This window comes from Hemiscyllium ocellatum, chromosome 8 (genome assembly GCF_020745735.1).
Source record: "Hemiscyllium ocellatum isolate sHemOce1 chromosome 8, sHemOce1.pat.X.cur, whole genome shotgun sequence".
In the NCBI taxonomy this organism is placed as follows: domain Eukaryota; kingdom Metazoa; phylum Chordata; class Chondrichthyes; order Orectolobiformes; family Hemiscylliidae; genus Hemiscyllium; species Hemiscyllium ocellatum.
Window position 1 is genome coordinate 32,606,020 of NC_083408.1, and position 16,892 is coordinate 32,622,911.

Sequence of the window (16,892 nt, forward strand, 5' to 3'; positions counted from 1 at the left end):
ACGCAGACACAGGGAGAATGTACAAACTCCACACAGACAGTCACCCAAGGCGGGAATTGAACCCAGGTCCCTGGCACGGTGAAGCAGCAGTGCTAACCACTGTGCCACCATGCTTTTGGTAATTCAAGAAGGGTTGGTGAAATTGGTTCCTTTAAGAAACGTAGGTTCATTTGGATTTGGGAGAAGATTATCCAAGGGGAAGGCATCCTTTTTTAAAATTGTGACCAACCACGGACTGAGTGAAAAAGAGGGCAGTTCACTCCTCCTCCTCTGGGAACCTTACAATTTGGGGTCTCCATCTGGAACCGTAACAAACTTGGGAATCTGGCCCGGGACCGAAGAGTTACAAGTATCGCTGGACCATTAATCCGGACATCCAGGCTATGGACTCAAATCCACCTCAGGTCAACTGGCGGAGTTTTGAATTGGATTAATAATCCTGGGCTGAAGACGAGTCTTCGTAACGGGGACCATGAAACCACCACCAATGTCCTTCGGGGAAGGAAATCTGCCGTCCTCACCTGGTCTGGCCTGCATGTGACTCCAGACCCACAGGAAGGTAGTTGATTCCTAACTGCCCCCTGAAATGGTCCACCAAGCAGTACACCCGCTCCATGGTTCCACATATGCCAATCGGCGAGCCAACGTATTGTCTTGTGCTCTTGGATGTTGATGCCAGGCACAGACTTTGCACCCCAATTAGAGCTGGCAACCCACTCAGTTCAAGGGCAACTAGGGATAAGCCACCAATGCTGGCCTCGACAGCAATCCCTACATCCCACAAAAGAATAACTTACATACGAGTTGTCTGCAATGTTACGAAAGGTGCTATATCAATGCAAATCCCATGACAGCAACACAGTCCCCATCTTCTGCTCACCAGTGAAGTAATGATTAGGGCCTCAAAAAACCCTAATTGTGCAAAACAGGAAATGATAAATGGTGGAAAAATACCACAGAAATCTGAAATCCTGATTCTGTGGAGATGCCAGAGAGAGAAACAGTTTGGAGGTGGGGGTGGGGTGGGAGGGGGGGAGAGAGAGAGAGAGAGACAACAAGGGTTAGAGCAGCCCACTCATGTGTGGTTGTTTTGTTCGAGTGAAGGAGAAAAAAACAAGTGCACGTGAGAGTGAGAGAGATGGAGAAAGGCGCTCAACAACAACTTGCATTACAATAGCAACTCCCGCCACCCCAAAAATGCTCCACTGCCAACAAAGTGAGGTGACTGTTGCTACGGAGGCAGCCATTTTGCCGCAGATGGAAAGCTCCCACATGCAACAAAGTGCCTGAGTGTAAAACCTCAGTGTACTCTTGAAATAGCTGTTGTGTGCGACCTAACTGCTCCTCTGCCAACTGAAGTTTTTAATGAGACTGCCAAAAAGTATCTCTGGCAAGCTGGGCTTAAACAGACATGAGGTGCAACTCTTACAGGCCCCTGAGGGACAGCAGTGGAGAATTTAGTATGGTTTTGTTCAGGTGCAAATTAGAGAGCTTTTTTTCAGGAAATAACATTTTTGACTGCTACACGAGGTGTGTGAGAGACATGACGTGATCAGTATAACAGGCTCGGGAGGAGTGGGATAACTCTGGTTCCAGAAGCTTCCCTGAACCCTTCACTCCTGCCTGCTTCTCTCACCTGATGTCTGCCTCTTGTTTAGCTGAGTGGGATTAATTGCTATGATTAATCAGCTACTCCATCTCAAGCATTTGCAGGGAAGTAGCAAGACAACCAGATGGGACACAACCTTTGTTGTTTAATTGTTTGGATTTCCTATAGCCCTGTTAAGGAATTTGCCACATAGATGCTGAAACAAGACCACTTAAACATCCAGCAAAGACCAATGGCTAAATATTTGCTCTGGGGTCATAACCCCACTGTTATGTAAGACATCCAGCACATTCAGCTCCAGTTGAGGCTCCACACATCATTCCTCAGTCAAATCTACCATCATACCTGAAGTGGTTTAGTGGTTAGCACTGCTGCCTCACAGCCCTGAGGACCTGGGCTTGAATCCAGCCTCACTCGATGGTTTTCATGCGGAGATTGCATGTTCTCCCAGTGGCTGCGTGGGTTTTCTCCGGGTGCTCTGATTTCCTCCTACAAGGATGTGCAAGTTAGGTGGGTTGGCCACGCTGAACTACCCATGGTGCGCAGGCTAGGTGGGTTAGCCATGGGAAATGTGGGGTTACAGGGTCGTCAGTTCACTTGGAGTGAAGAAATTGTCCTCAACTCTCCATTGGTTTGGTTGAGGTCTACCTGATTTTGATGGGATGTGGCTTATTGCAAGGAGAAATGTTTTCTCTACAGCCGCTGAGTCATACTGCGGAGCAGAGGCTTGATACTAGAGCTAAGAGGCTGTTGCTGTAGCCTTAGGCTGGACACGTTGGGGAGCATTGCTGAGGGGTTTGGGGGTGGCAGAATATCTTGTAGTTCAACAGAACATGGTTCCATCTGCTCCCAAGACAACAAGCCCATATCTGTGCATGTACTGACCGGAAGATTCCAGAGGGCGCCTGTACCGTGGTCTTAAGATGGCGGCAGAATAGTGGGGCTGAGCTGGGGGCTCCCACCTGCTTTCTTTCTCTTTCTCTTGATTTTGCTGTTTTTTTCTTCAAAGCCTGAAGAGTGGTGGGTGAAAGAGGAAGTCTCCAGCAGCAGGGACCCCAGGACAAGCCGGACACAGATCCACCCTGGCCCGCTGTCTCCCATCCAGCAAGGAGTAGGCCAAAGCCCGACTCCCCCTGAGCCCGGACTCGCAGGCTGAGCCGAGGCTCCAGTTCCGCGGCTAGGCCCGGGCGCCTGAAGATGTGGGAGTGTCGGCTTCCCCTGGCTACAGATGACCAGCGGCAGCATCTGGAGGAGTGTCAGATGAGGAACAGGAGGAGGTAGGGAACCCACGCACCCCCAGGCCCATGGATCCAGATGCGGCAGTCACAGAGTGGCAGAGCCTAGTAACCGAGAGATCTCCGGAGCTCAGTAGACAGAGACCGGACCTTGCTACAGAGGGCCTGGCGGGTGTCGAGCAGAAATTGGAGGAGGAGAAACAAGAAGAAGAAGAGAGAAAGATGACGTCTATCGCAGTAAAATCTTGCATTGTTCAAGATGGCGCCGGAGTGTGGTGACACTTTGTGTACGACACATGAAACAACATGTCACTATATATTTTACATACATGTGACAATAAATGTAAATCTAACAGGGCTATTAGTTGGCCTCATGAACCATTGGTCACCACCGACCCCACAATCCTAACCTCCCCCCTCCTCTATATCACAATCCTTTCTGAATAAAATTGGCCCAGAAACTGGTAGGCGGGAAACTGAGGGTGGGCACCTCCTTCCCCTCAGGCAAATGAAAACCCTGCTCCGTGTGTTTGAGTCAGAATTACAAGATGCCTGAAAAGGAACAGTCTAGTGGGTTTTTTTTGCTAAACCTTATTTCTCACGGTCACCTTGCTGTCTTCTGGAAGTGCCAAAGTGAAGTGTGGCGCGACAGCTGACTGGAACATGAGGCGCTGTGAGTGATTGTTTACGTGTGCACATAAAAGGCCACATGGGCAACAGTAAAGGTGAAGGGTTACTCCCCAGCTACACCACCTACCCAAATCTGGGTTATGCTCTGGGGAGAACACACCCCGGCTACATTAATTAAAAATAGCATACCGATAATCCATTGTCTTAAAAGAGAAATGGGAGCAGAAAAAAAATCAGAGCTTGACACAAGATGGAAACCATATAATATTAATGCACAATGTGCTTTGGTACCAATAAATTTGTGTTCGCTTGCTGTTAAAACCACCGTGAGACATTTGCATATTTGGACCATTTTCTTTTTGCCAAACAAGTGTGAAAAAAATGGATTTCTCCAAATGTTTTATCCACGAGGACAGCGTCCCTTTAAATCACTGATCACAAGTTCCAGACAGCACCGCCATGATGGCCCCTTGATGCGACCTCTGACCCCTCCATGAAGGATAAATCAGTGTCCAGAGCCACTCCTCCCATCGCCTCATGAAGCCTCAGCTCCGTTGACACTTCAATTACGATTTGAATTCACAGACCAGAGAAGATCATAAACAACTCAGTCTGCATTTTCACAGGGTCACAGTCATTTGAACTCCTTTTGAACGCCGTTTTAATCTTCGGGAAACAACATCCCTCTCAGTTCCTTCCCCCCATCTCCACAAATTGCAAGGCCGTGACTCGTCATCGAATGCGCTGGCTCACATTGTGCTGCCCATGTGTAAAACTCTATGGTTATCTGCAAGGTTTATGCCAAGCTGGTCAGAGAACTGCTAATCCCAATTAATCCTCATGCCTTCTTCACCTCAACCTTGTGTCTTAGACTCTAAGCTCCGGACAAGTAACCTCTCAAAGAGAAAAAAAACTCCACACAGCTCTCAACACCATTTCAACGCACTTTGGTAATTTTTGTTTAATATTTCAGAGCGTCAACTGATGAAAGGGACCATGCATCAAAAACATAGTGTTGTACTTTAATGAAGATTTTGTCAGAGTTGGCTGGGGGAGAGTTGGCTTGTGTTATCTTTAGTAGGAAGAACAGAGAGAGAGAGAGAGAGAGAGAGAGAGACTACAGAATAAATGCACAGTTTTAAAGGCAGTGCAGAGGGCCAACACGAGTCATTGAAGATGGAAGGACAGATTGAGAGCACGGTTAATGAAGCATACAGCATCCTATGCTTTATTAATAGGGTGAGAGAGAATAAGATCTGATACATTGAAATTGTATCAGACACTGTAAGGCCTCAACCTGAGCACTGTGTTCAGTTCTAGGCATCGTACTTTAGGGAAGGGGTAAAGGAGCTGGAGAGGGAGCAGAAAAGATTCAAGACAATAGTTCCAGAGAAGAGGAGCTTTAGTTTTAAACATGGATCGGAGAATTTAGGACTGTTTTCCAATGGGAAGGGCGAGGCTAACCAGAGATCTGATACGGGTATTCAAACTCATGAGGGGGCCTCCACAGGACAGGGCGGGACACACTGTCCGAGGTCACGAAAGATCAAGAACCAAGAGAGCAGGACTTTAATTGCGAAAAGAAGCCGGCACGATTTGAGAGGAGAACGCTTTCACACAGTGAGTGACAAAGGTCAGCGACGCACTCTCACAGATTCCGACAAGGCTCTTCGCCGCATTTGAGTCTGTGCTGGTCAAAGAAAACCCCACCAAACTATTCCCATTTCCCACCGCTGCGTGGGCGTGTGGAGGAGGCAGCTGAGAAAGAGGAGTGAGACTGCTATCTGATAAAGAAGGCCAATGTAAGGTTATGGAGAGAGGTTGGAGAGCGAGTGAACCGCTCGCTCAGAGAGCCAGTGGGCTGACTGGCCTCCTTCTGTGTTGGGACTGCTCCATGATTCTGTGGTTTGCCCTCAGTGAACACTCCTTGACATTGATGTGAAAATGACCAGACAATCGTCCACTTCCCTGAGGATATGGAACCCTGTACATCCAACCAAGATGCTAGACTGAGTCTTAGTTTCGATTACACAAAGACAGCACATAAAACGTCCTTGAGTGCAACACTGGAATGGTCGTCTTAACTTTTCATGCTCACACCCTGGGTTTGGAGGGGAACTTGCGGGGGGGGGGGGCGTTCCCAGGTATCTGCTGCCCTTGATGGAAGTACTGGTGGGTTTGGAAGGTACTTTCTCAGAAACCTTTGTGAGCTTCTGCAATGTACCTTATAGATAGTACACACTGCTGCTACTGAGCATCAGTGGCAGAGAGAGTGGATTGTTGTAGATGTGGTGTCAGTCAAGCGGGCTGCTTTGCCCTGGATGGTGTCAAGCTCCCGGGATGTTGCTGGGGCTGCACCCATCCAGGCAAATAGGGGGGTATTCCATCACTGCGGTATTCCTAGCCTCTGAACTACTCTTTGCCATTGTGTTAATATGGCCAGTCCTGGTCTGCTTCCAGTCAATTTCCCTTCATGAGGTGGCAGCTCACGATAAATGATACAGTGAAGAATCCACCATCTTGGACAGCAAGGCCTAAAGGGAGAAGACAGCTAAAAGTGGCCACAGAGGCCAAATCAAAGTGTAGTACTCAACGTTATACTTGTTGACCCCTCAGGTTTCACTAAAAAAAACCAATGAGAACAAAGGTTCTTTTGCCTTGCACTGAACACAGCTGTGCACTAACATATAAGACTGTTTGGCTCTGTCCAGCTAAAAAGCACAAAATCCCATTTTGTTCTGGTCAGAATGGAGAGTTCAGGACAACATGCCAGGAGCAGTACCAGGTATACCTGAAGATAAGGCCTCAAAGACCAAAGAACAAAGAACATGACAGCACAGGAACAGGCCCTTCGGCCCTTCAAGCCTGCGCTGATTCAGATCCTCTATCTAAACCTGTCGCCTATTTCTAAATATCTGTATCGCTTTGCTCCCTGACCATATACATATCCGTCTAGATGCATCTTAAATGATGCTATCATGCTCGCCTCTACCATCTCTGCTGACAACATGTTCCAGGTCCTCACCACCCTCTGCGTAAAGAACTATCCACACATATCTCCCTTAAACCTTTCCCCTCTCACCTTGAATTCATGACCCCATGGATTCATTCCACACTCTGGGAAAAAGCTTCTTGCTATCCACCCTGTCTCTATTTCTCATGAATCTTTTAGGCCTCAATTAGGTCCCCCCTCAACCTCTGTCTTTCTAATGAAAATAATCCTAAACTATTCAACTTCTCTTCATAGCTAGCACCCTCCATACCAGGCAATATCCTGGTGAACCTCCTCCGCACCCTCTCCAAAGCATCCACATCCTTTCGGTAATATGGCTATCAGAACTGTATGTAGGATTCCAAATGTGGCCGAACCAAAGTCTTATACAACTGTAACATGACCTGCCAACTCTTGTACTCAATACCCCGTCCTATGAAGGAAAGTGTGCCATATGCCTTCTTGACTACTTTGCTGACCTGCGTTGCCATCTTCAGGGAACAATGGACCTAAACACTCAGATCTCTCTGTACGTCAATTTTCCTCAGGATTCTTCCATTCACTGTAGAGTTCGCTCTTGAATCGGATCTTCCAAAACGCATCACCTCGCATTTGCCTGGATTGAACTCCATCTGCCATTTCTCTGCCCATGTCTCCAATCTATCTATATTCTGCTGTATTCTCTGACAGTCCCCTTCACTATCTGCTACGCCACCTGGTGAAGTTACCAAACAGGACCACATGTGTGCCAAACAGCATAAGCAGCAAGTGATAGACAGAACTAACAACCAGATAGATTAGACAGATTCCATAATCAATGGCTCTGCAGTCCTGCCTTATCCAATCACGAATGGTGATGGACAATTCAACAACTCATTAGGAGGGGGAGCATCCACAAATATTCCCATCCTTAATGATGGAAGAGACCAGCATATTGCAAGAATCTTTAGTCAGAAGTGCCCAGGGGATGATCCATCTCGGCCTCTTCCAGTGATTTCCCCAGCTTACAGATACCAGTCTCCAGCCAACTTGATATATTCCATACAATACGAAGGAACGGTTGGAGGCACTGGATACCGCAAAAGCTACAGGCCCTGACAACATTCTAGCAACAGTACAAAAGACTTGTGCTCCAGAATTTGCTGTTCCTCTAGCCAAGCTCTCCCAGTATAGTTACGTTACTGGCATCTACCCGATAATGTGAAACATTGCTCAGGTATGTCCTGTTCAGATCAAATCCAACCTGGCCAATTATCACAAACAAGAAAGGAAACTGGTGCCAAAACTCAGCTGCTGAGCAATTTCTGTTCTTGCTTCTGATTTCCAGCATTTGCAGTTATTTCAGCTAATTACTGTCCCGTCAGTCTATACTCGACCATCAGTAAAATGATGAAAGGGGTCATCGACAGTGCTATCAAGCAGCACCTGCTCAGCAATAACCTGCTCAGTGACACCCAGTTTGGGTTCCGCCAGGGCCACTCAGCTCCTGACCTCATTACAGCCTTGGTTCAACCATGGACAAAAGAGGCTGAATTCTAGAGGGGAGGGGAGAGAGACGGCCCTTGACATCAAGGCTGCATTTGACCAAAGGGTGGCAGCAAGGAGTCTGAGCAAAACTGGAATCAGCAGGCAAACTCTCCAGTGGTTGGGGTCATACCTGACATATCAGAAGATGGTGACAGTTTTCAGAGGTCAGCCATCTAAGCTCCAGCTATATCACTGCAGGAGCTCCTCAGGGTATTGTCCTAAGCCCAATCATCTTCAGCTGCTCCATCAATGACCTTCCCTCCATCAGGTCAGAAGTGGGGATGGTGGCCATTATTACGCAATGTTCAGCACCATTCATGAGTCTTCAGAAACTGAAGCAGTCCGTGTCCAAATGCAACAAGATCTGGACAATATCCAGATATGGGCTGACAGGTGGCAAATGTGCCACCCAGATGCCAGGCAATGACCATCACCAATAAGAGACAATTTTGACATCCAATAGCGTTACCATCATTGAATCCCCCACTATCAACATATTTGGGGTTACTATTAACCAGAAACTCAACTGGACTCACCACATAAACACAGTGGCTCCAAAGGCAGGTCTATTGCGAGTAACTCACCTCCTGACTCCCAAAGCCTATCCACCATTTACAAGGCCCAAGTCAGGAGTGTGATGGAATACTCCCCACTTGCCTGGATGGGTGCAGCTCCAAAAACACTCAAGAAGCTTGACACTATCAGGACAAAGCTGCCCGCTTGACTGCACCACATGTACAAGCACCACTGATGCTCAGTAGCAGTAGTGTGTACCATCTACAAGACTCACTGCACAAATTCACCAAAGATCTTCAGGCAGCACCTTCCAAACCCACGACCACTTTGAGTTAGAAGGTCAAGAGCAGCAGATACAAGGAAATTTTCCCTCCAAGCCACTCACCACCCTGACTTGGAAATATATCACCATTCCTTCAGTGTCACTGGGTCAAAATCCTGGAATTCTCTCCCGAACAACATTGTGGATTGACTTCAGTGATTTAAGAAGGCAGCTCACCACCTCCTTCTCAAGGGCAGCTAGGGAACGGACAAAAATTGCTGACAGGGTTTAGATTAGAGTGGTGCTGGAAAAGCACAGCAGGTCAGGCAGCATCTGAGGAACAGGAAAATCGACGTTTCGGGCAAAAGCCCTTCATCAGGAATAGAGGCAGGAAGCCTCCAGGGTGGAAAGATAAATGGGAGTGTGTGTGTGTGTGTGTGTGTGAGAGTGTGTGTGTGTGTGTGTGTGTGTGTGTGTGTCAGGGCAAAGGTAGCAAAGGGTACAATAGGTGAATGGTGGTGGGGAAAAGGTGATAGGTCAGAGGGGAGGTTGGAGCAGATAGGTGGGAAGGAGGATTGACAGGTAGGACAGGTCATGAGGATGGTGCTGAGCTGGAAGGTTGGAACTGGAGTGAGGTGGGGGAAGGGGAAATGAGGAAACTGGTGAAGTCCACATTGATGCCCTGGGGTTGAAGTGTTCTGAGGTGGAAGATGAGGCGTTCTTTCTCCAGGCGTCTGGTGGTGAGGGAGCGGCGGTGAAGGAGGCCCAGGACCTGCATGTCCTCGGCTGAGTGGGAGGGGGAGTTGAAATGTTGGGCCACAGGGCGGTGTGGTTGATTGGTGCGGGTGTCCCAGAGATGTTCCCTAAAGTGCTCTGCTAGGAGGCGTCCAGTCTCCCCAAATTAGAGGAGAGCAACGGATCCAATAAATGATATTGGTGGATGTGCAGGTAAAACTTTGATGGATGTGGAAGGCTCCTTTGGGGCCTTGGATGGAGGTGAGGGAGGAGGTGTGGGCACAGGTTTTGTAATTCCTGCAATGGCAGGGGAGGGTGCCAGCACATTAGGGTGGGTTGGTGGGAGGGTGGGTTGTTGGGGGACATGGACCTGACCAGGTAGTCACGGAGGGAACAGTCTTTGTGGAAAGCGGAAAGGGGTGGGGAGGGAAATATATCCCTGGTGGTGGGGTCTGTTTGGAGGTGGCGGAAATGTCGGCGGATGATGCAGTTAATGCGAAGGTTGGTAGGGTGAAAGGTGAGCACCAGGGGTGTTCTATCCTTATTACGGTTGGAGGGGTGGGGTTTGAGGGCGGAGGTGCGGGATGTGGACAAGATATGTTGGAGGGCATCTTTAACCACGTGGGAAAGGAAATTGCAATCTCTAAAGAAGGAGGCCATCTGGTGTGTTCTGTGGTGGAACTGGTCCTCCTGGGAGCAGATACGGCGGAGGCGGAGGAATTGGGAATACGGGATGTCATTTTTGCAAGAGGTAAGGTGGGAAGAGGTGTAATCCAGGTAGCTGTGGGAGTCGGTGGGTTTGTAAAAAATGTCAGTGTCAAGTCGGTCGTCATTAATGGAGATGGAGAGGTCCAGGAAGGGGAGGGAAGTGTCAGAGATTGCTGACAGCCAGCAATCCCCACGCCTCACAGATTAATTTTAAAAATACACTTTATTATCTCCTTAAATAACTTAAGAAGCTCTCTGATTGATGGTGAGCAGTTTCCTTTGAAAATTACAAATAGTCCCAGACTCAATAGTTTCTAGGATTGAGTGCTATCCTCCAGTTTCTAAAGGCCCCCATTGCTAGCCTCAGCAGCAACTGTAACGGCAGCCCCAATTGCACAGATAGAGGGGTCCAAAAGTGTTGCATATTGGTGCCTCAAAGAACGTACCAAATTGTGGAGCAGTAGGAGAGAGGCTCCATTATAAACAAAGCCTTAACCACAGCCTTCACCTGATATCTGAGACAGAAACAGAGAGAAAGGTGTGAGTGTATCCACATTGATTCAGTGCTAAGCCTGCTTTGAATTATTCACCAATTTCCATTTGTCACTGACTACCTTGAGGCCTTTAATACAGCTCATTATACCACTGACTCGCCCTTCCCCCACCTGCTTCAGCTTTGCAATGTAGCCTGTAATTATATTTACCTCATTGTCACTCATTCTTACATATAGGGACAACACACAAACACAGCCTAACACACACACACACACAGTTACAGTGTCAAATATGTGTGCACAAATACACACAGTGACAAACAGGTGGGCAGACAAACACACATGGAGACAGATGCACATGCACAGAGGCAGACACACACACAAACTCACACATAGGCACACACAGACAGCCACACATGCAAATGAAGGCAGATAGACATATACAGATAAACATACAGAGAGAGCAGAGACAAATACACACAGACAAATACACAGACGCTCAGACATACACACACGCATAGAGACAAGTAGAAGAACTGAATTCATTTCTATTCTTTCCTTATTAAATAAGCTATACGTTGGGAATTCCTTACCTTCCTGAATAAAAAGAAAATGCTGTGCAGTTACACAGCAAACGAAAACATACCTCAGCTTAATGTTGACAAAATGGAAGGCAACCTCTTTTGACTTGTGGGAATGTCAATGAGGGTATAAGTTGGGAACAACATAGTGTTTCATTTACCTCGATTCACTAACACAACCTGAGATTTTTTTTAAGCTTTACATCAGAATGCAATGAAATTTTGAACAGAATTGTGGATACAAATGGTTTTGGGGACAGGAGCATGACAAGGTCTGGTTGCTTTTCAGAATCTTTTAAATAATCCGCATGGATCTGGGGATGGGCAGCAGACTCTCACATCAGAATTCTTCTTTCAAAATAAAGTTCGAACACAGAATTGGCCAAAGCCTTTCACTTCCTGACAACGCTCTCTGTCAGACTTGTCTCTTTGTTACCTGCAGGCTTAGTTGGAGAGGGGGATCAGCACAGGGTGACCTGTTGGGGTCTGCTCCCTCCCTCTTACCTGGGCTGCCACGACACATCAATGTCTGCGTTCAAATTGGTACATTAACGCGTCGACTTTTATAGGAGCTTCAGGTCACTAGCACCTAACAAACCAAACCTTTCAGCATTTGATGACCTGAACACAACCACATGTAGCGGGGAGGAAAATTAAGTTGACACATGCTGCTCGGAATCATCAGCTATTTTAAAGGTAATGGGATTCTGTGAGCCCATCTACTTACCCAGACGGGTAGGCTACAAGTCCAGTCTTTGAGTCACATGCAAGACCACTGCTTCCAGAGACCGTGATGCCCAGCACCTTCTCCAGAGTCACCTACAGGAAGATAAACACAGGCTGCTGTCACAGGTTACTGAGAATCAGAGGATTCACCTTCAATCAATGGGACCCAGGCATCCCATCCATCAATCCCTAACCATCTGGCATTTACAGGGTGGCACTGCGTCTGGGGGGTTTTGTTGAGCTGCGTATCTAACTTGTGCTGTATAAGGACTAAAAGAAAAGACTGTGGGGCGCTCATTTTGGATTGAGTTCTTTGGCTGCCCAGGGCTCACTAGATTTTAAAATTCTCGCCAATGTGGTCAAATCACCTCAGGGCCTAGCCTGCTCCCTGTAATCTCCTCCGGCTGGAATTCACCCAGGACTCTGCAGGCCTTACATTACTACCTCTTGCACATCCCTGATTTTCTTCATTCGGTGAACAGCAAGTTTCGGCTGCCTCAGCCCTAACTCTTAAAAAGAGAAATTCTTAATCTAACCCTCTCCGCCACGCATTGCATTAGGTCAGAACCCATGTGAGCAGGAACAGAAGAAAACATGCCTAGAAGACACAACACAGAATGGCTGGTCACATCTCATTTCCAAATTGATGAGTCAGAAGATGTCACATGCTCTCTACAAAGGGAAACACATGGATGTACCTTACCTAGATTTCCCGAAGGCATTTGATAATCTGTTCTGTGAAAGGCTATTTTGGAAAATAAAGACTTAAGGTGTAAGGAGTAACATGGAAAGAAAATTGTCTAGTTAACAGGAAACAGCGAGTAGGCACATATGGATATTTTCCTGATTAGCAAAATGAGCTGAGTGGTACAGGAATCATTGCTGGAGCCTTGACTGTTTACAATTTATAAAAATGATTTGGATGAAAAAACCAAAGACATGGAGGTTACAGAGCTCTGAGATGCAGAGAGATCTGGGTAGTCTGGTGTACATGTCCCATGCAGTTACAGGCAAGTAGTTAACAAAGTGAGTAGAATGTTATGGTTTATTGCGAGGGGAACCAAATGCAAGAGTAGGGAGGGCATTTTTCAATTATATAGGGCATCAGTGTGACAAGAATAGCAGAACTGAGTTCGGTGGCACGATGGCTCAGTGGTTAGCACTGTTGCCTCACAGCACCAGGGACCTGGGTTCGATTCCAGCCTCAGGTGACTGTGTGGAGTTTGCACATTCTCCCCGTGACTGCGTGGGTTTCCTCCGGGTGCTCCGGTTTCCTCCCACAGTCCAAAAGGTGTGGAGGCCAGGTGAATTGGCCATGCTAAATTGCCCGTAGTGTTAGGTGCATTAATCAGGGGGAGATGGGTCTGGGTGGGTTGCTCTTTGGAGGGTTGGTGTGGACTTGTTGGGCCGAAGGGTCTGTTTCCACACTGTAGGGAATTGGAGGCCTTATATAAGGACGGATGTAAATGCCTTGGAGGAAGTTTAGAGGTCTCCTAGACTAATCCCTGGGATGGGTGGATTGTGTGATGAGGAAAGGCAGGACAGACTGAGCCTATATCTGCTGGATTCTGGAAGAGTGAAAGGCAACGTGGTTGAAATCTACAAGATTTTGAGGGGTCTCAACAGCTGGATGAGGATGCTTCCTCATGTGGGAGAATCGCGAACTGCTTTAAACACAGCTTAAAAGCTAAGAGTCATCCATTAATAACAAAGATTAGAAAAATAACTTGCTCAGAAGATCACAAATCTTTGTAACTCACAGAGATGTACAGCACAGAAAGAAACAGACACTTCAGTCCAACTCGTCAGTGCTGACCGGATATCCCAACCTAATCTACTCCCATTTCCCAGCATTTGGCCCATATCCCTCTAAACCCTTCCTATCCATATACCCAACCAGATGCCTTTTAAATGCTGTAATTGTACCAGCCTCCGGCAGCTCAGTCCATACACGCACCACCCACTGAGGGAAAAGGTTGCCCCTTAGGTTCCTTTTAAATCTTTCCCCTCACAACTTAAACCTACACTCTCTAGTTGGGGACTCCCCCACACTGGGGAAAAGACCTTGGCTATTCAACCTATCCATTCCCCCCATGTTTTTATAAACCCCTATGAGGTCACCCCTCAGCCTCCGACGTTCCAGGGAAAGCAGCATCTGCCTATTCAACCTCTCCCTATCACTCTGGAAGAAGAGTCTTTGAACTTCATCTTAAGGCTCAGGTGAATAGATTCTTGGTAAGGGGGTGAAAGGTTATCGGGGGGTAAGTGGAATGGAAAATTGAGTTTACAATCAGATCAACCATGATGTTAAATAATACCGAAGCAGCATTGATGGACCAAATGGCCTTCCCCTGCTCCTAATTTGTATGTTTCGTATGAGACCTTGCTGCCAGAGACAAAGGGGATCAATTCAGCTCTGCCACACACAATGCCAAGTAGACAGATACCACATACAAGGAGAAAATGACCAACCACTGTGAGGCATGCCCTGAACAGCAGTACATTTCATAAAATTAGAGTCTTGGGGATATCGCCATGCAAAGGTAACCATGGTAACAATCCACCGGTGGTAATGAGAGCTGCTCTCACCGAGGACGACTGACTAGTTGCCGTGCTTAGGAACAGCGCCCCTGCCTGTAGCTGTTAGTACTGTCACCAGGGCAAACACACTCCCTGCTACACATCAGTGGGGAGTGTAGCAACTCAATGGCACTGGGCAAGTGGAACTCAATCAGCACGACCCTCTGGGATCTTTGAAACGCGTCATTAACTCACGGTGGTATGAGATACCATGGTCAAAGCAATTCAATTCCTGCACAGAAAAGCGTGCTGTCTAAGCTCGACTTCAACAGCCTGCCTTCCTCCACTCAGGCTCACACACAAACTGGGCAAGTGGTCAAAAGTAAGGCAACAGTTCGTGGCCTTCGGAAAAGGCTGGGACAACTGAAGGAGTGGGACAAGAGGGAACATGAACACAGGGCAACACTTCCCACAGGAAGCTTTTTTTATATAAGGTCCTGTCGCGCTGCAGTGTTTCATGCCAAAGTCAGTCTGTTCTGTAGCATCCTCTTCAGCAAGATACAGGAAGTCAGGACTTAACCATTTCATTTACAGAGGGGGGGGGGAACACAGTGGTCACATAACCCAGAGGCCCAGATGAATGCCCTGGGGACATCACTTCAACAGCCTCACCACAGCAGCTGGTGGAGTCGAAATTCAATTCATTAATAAATCTGTAATTGAAAGTGAGTCATGGTAACCACAAAACTATCATCGAGTGTTGGTAACATCTCTGGAGTAGTAAATTCAGACTGAAGGGTCAGAGGCAGGTCTGAATATCTGGAATTAAAAGCTGGTGGATTGGTGGCCGTGTCGTAAAAATCGATCTGGTTCACCCCTGCCCTTTAGGGAAGGAAACCTGCCATCCGTACCTGGTCTGGTCGACATGTGGCTCCAACCCACAGCAATGTGGTGGATTCTTAACTGCCCTTTGAAACGACCTAGAAAGCCACTCAGTTCAAGGGCAATTAAAGACAGGAAACAAAACGCTGCCCTGGCCAGTGACACCCGCATCCCATGGAAGTGTTTTTTTGTAAAAAATAGAAATAAAAATATCAGCCATGGGTATTTCAATCAGATGATTAGTACATTTGCTAAGTCATTGTACATACAGGTCAATGATCATTTTATGGGTGTTATAAATTGACTGCACATTTAAGGATATTCTGGGACGATTGACCATTCAGGCAGGTTGTATGTATTTGTATCCCTTCACCGGTTTAAGTGTGGAACGTTTGGTGACAGTCTACCAGAAAGTGCAATCCATGGTGCGCCTATACCACAAATAGCCAATAAAATGCACAACTCAGGAGTGTGATGGCATACTCCCTAATTGCCCGGACATTTGCAGCTTTAACAAAATTCAAGACACTTGACATTATCCAGGACAAAGCAGTCCACTTGATTGGCACTACATTCACAAGCACTCACTCCCCCCCACCACCACCAACGCTCAGTAGCAGCAGTGTGTATTATCGGCAAGATGCACTGCGGCTAATCACCAAGACTCCTTCAACAACATCATCATCCAGGACTGCATCGAAAAGGACAAAGGCAGCAGATACATGGGAACACCATCTGCAAGTTCCCCTCCAAACTATACTCAATTATCAGCATTCCTTCAGCATTTCTGGGTCCAAATCCTAGAGTTCCCTTCCTACCAACATTGCAGCTGTCCCCACAACCCAAAGACCGCGGTGGATCAAGAAGGCAGTTCACCACCAGCTTTTATAGGATATCTAGAGATGGGTAACTAATGCTGGCCCAGCCAGTGACTCTCATTTCCTGTGAATGTACATAGAACACAATTTCTATCTGCACCAGGAACAGCAGGTACCAACAACGCAGCCAGTATCTAGGTAAGGAATGCCAAACATCCCAGCTTCTAATTTCAATTAAGCTGCAAGTCAGCTCCTCACTGAAATAAATATTGCTATTATACAAGGGTGTTCAGCTGCAGGTGCCATCAGTGCTTTATACAAATCAGGTCAAATTGGTGAGGGGGAAATCAGACAAATCAGGAAGGGCTGAACATCGTAGGGATGTGCAATGGAGATAGGATTTCTTTCCTCTCTCAGGAGTTCATGAACGTGGATCAAATTTCTCCAGAGGGAGCCGGGGCTCAGGGTTATTGAATAATTATAAGGTGGGGTTAGATCGATTCTTGACAAACAAGTTTTTGATGCAGGCAGGAATGTAGGATTGACATCAGAACCAGATGAGTTGGGATCTTATCGAACAGTGAGCAGGCTTGAAGGGGCTGGACGGTCCCACTCTCGCTCCTGTTTCACACGTTTCTTGCATCAGGATTGTGGCCC

At 47.2% G+C, this 16,892-nt stretch overlaps 1 protein-coding gene across 1 annotated transcript in view; it reads right to left on the reverse strand.

Moving 5' to 3' along the window:
* Nucleotides 1-16,892, reverse strand: part of mapkbp1 (mitogen-activated protein kinase binding protein 1) — a 197,400-nt gene that overhangs the window by 160,747 nt on the left and 19,761 nt on the right. The window contains exon 2 of the mRNA XM_060828797.1: nt 12,017-12,108. Coding sequence (XP_060684780.1) covers nt 12,017-12,108 — 92 coding nt within the window. The remainder of the gene's footprint in view (nt 1-12,016; nt 12,109-16,892) is intronic.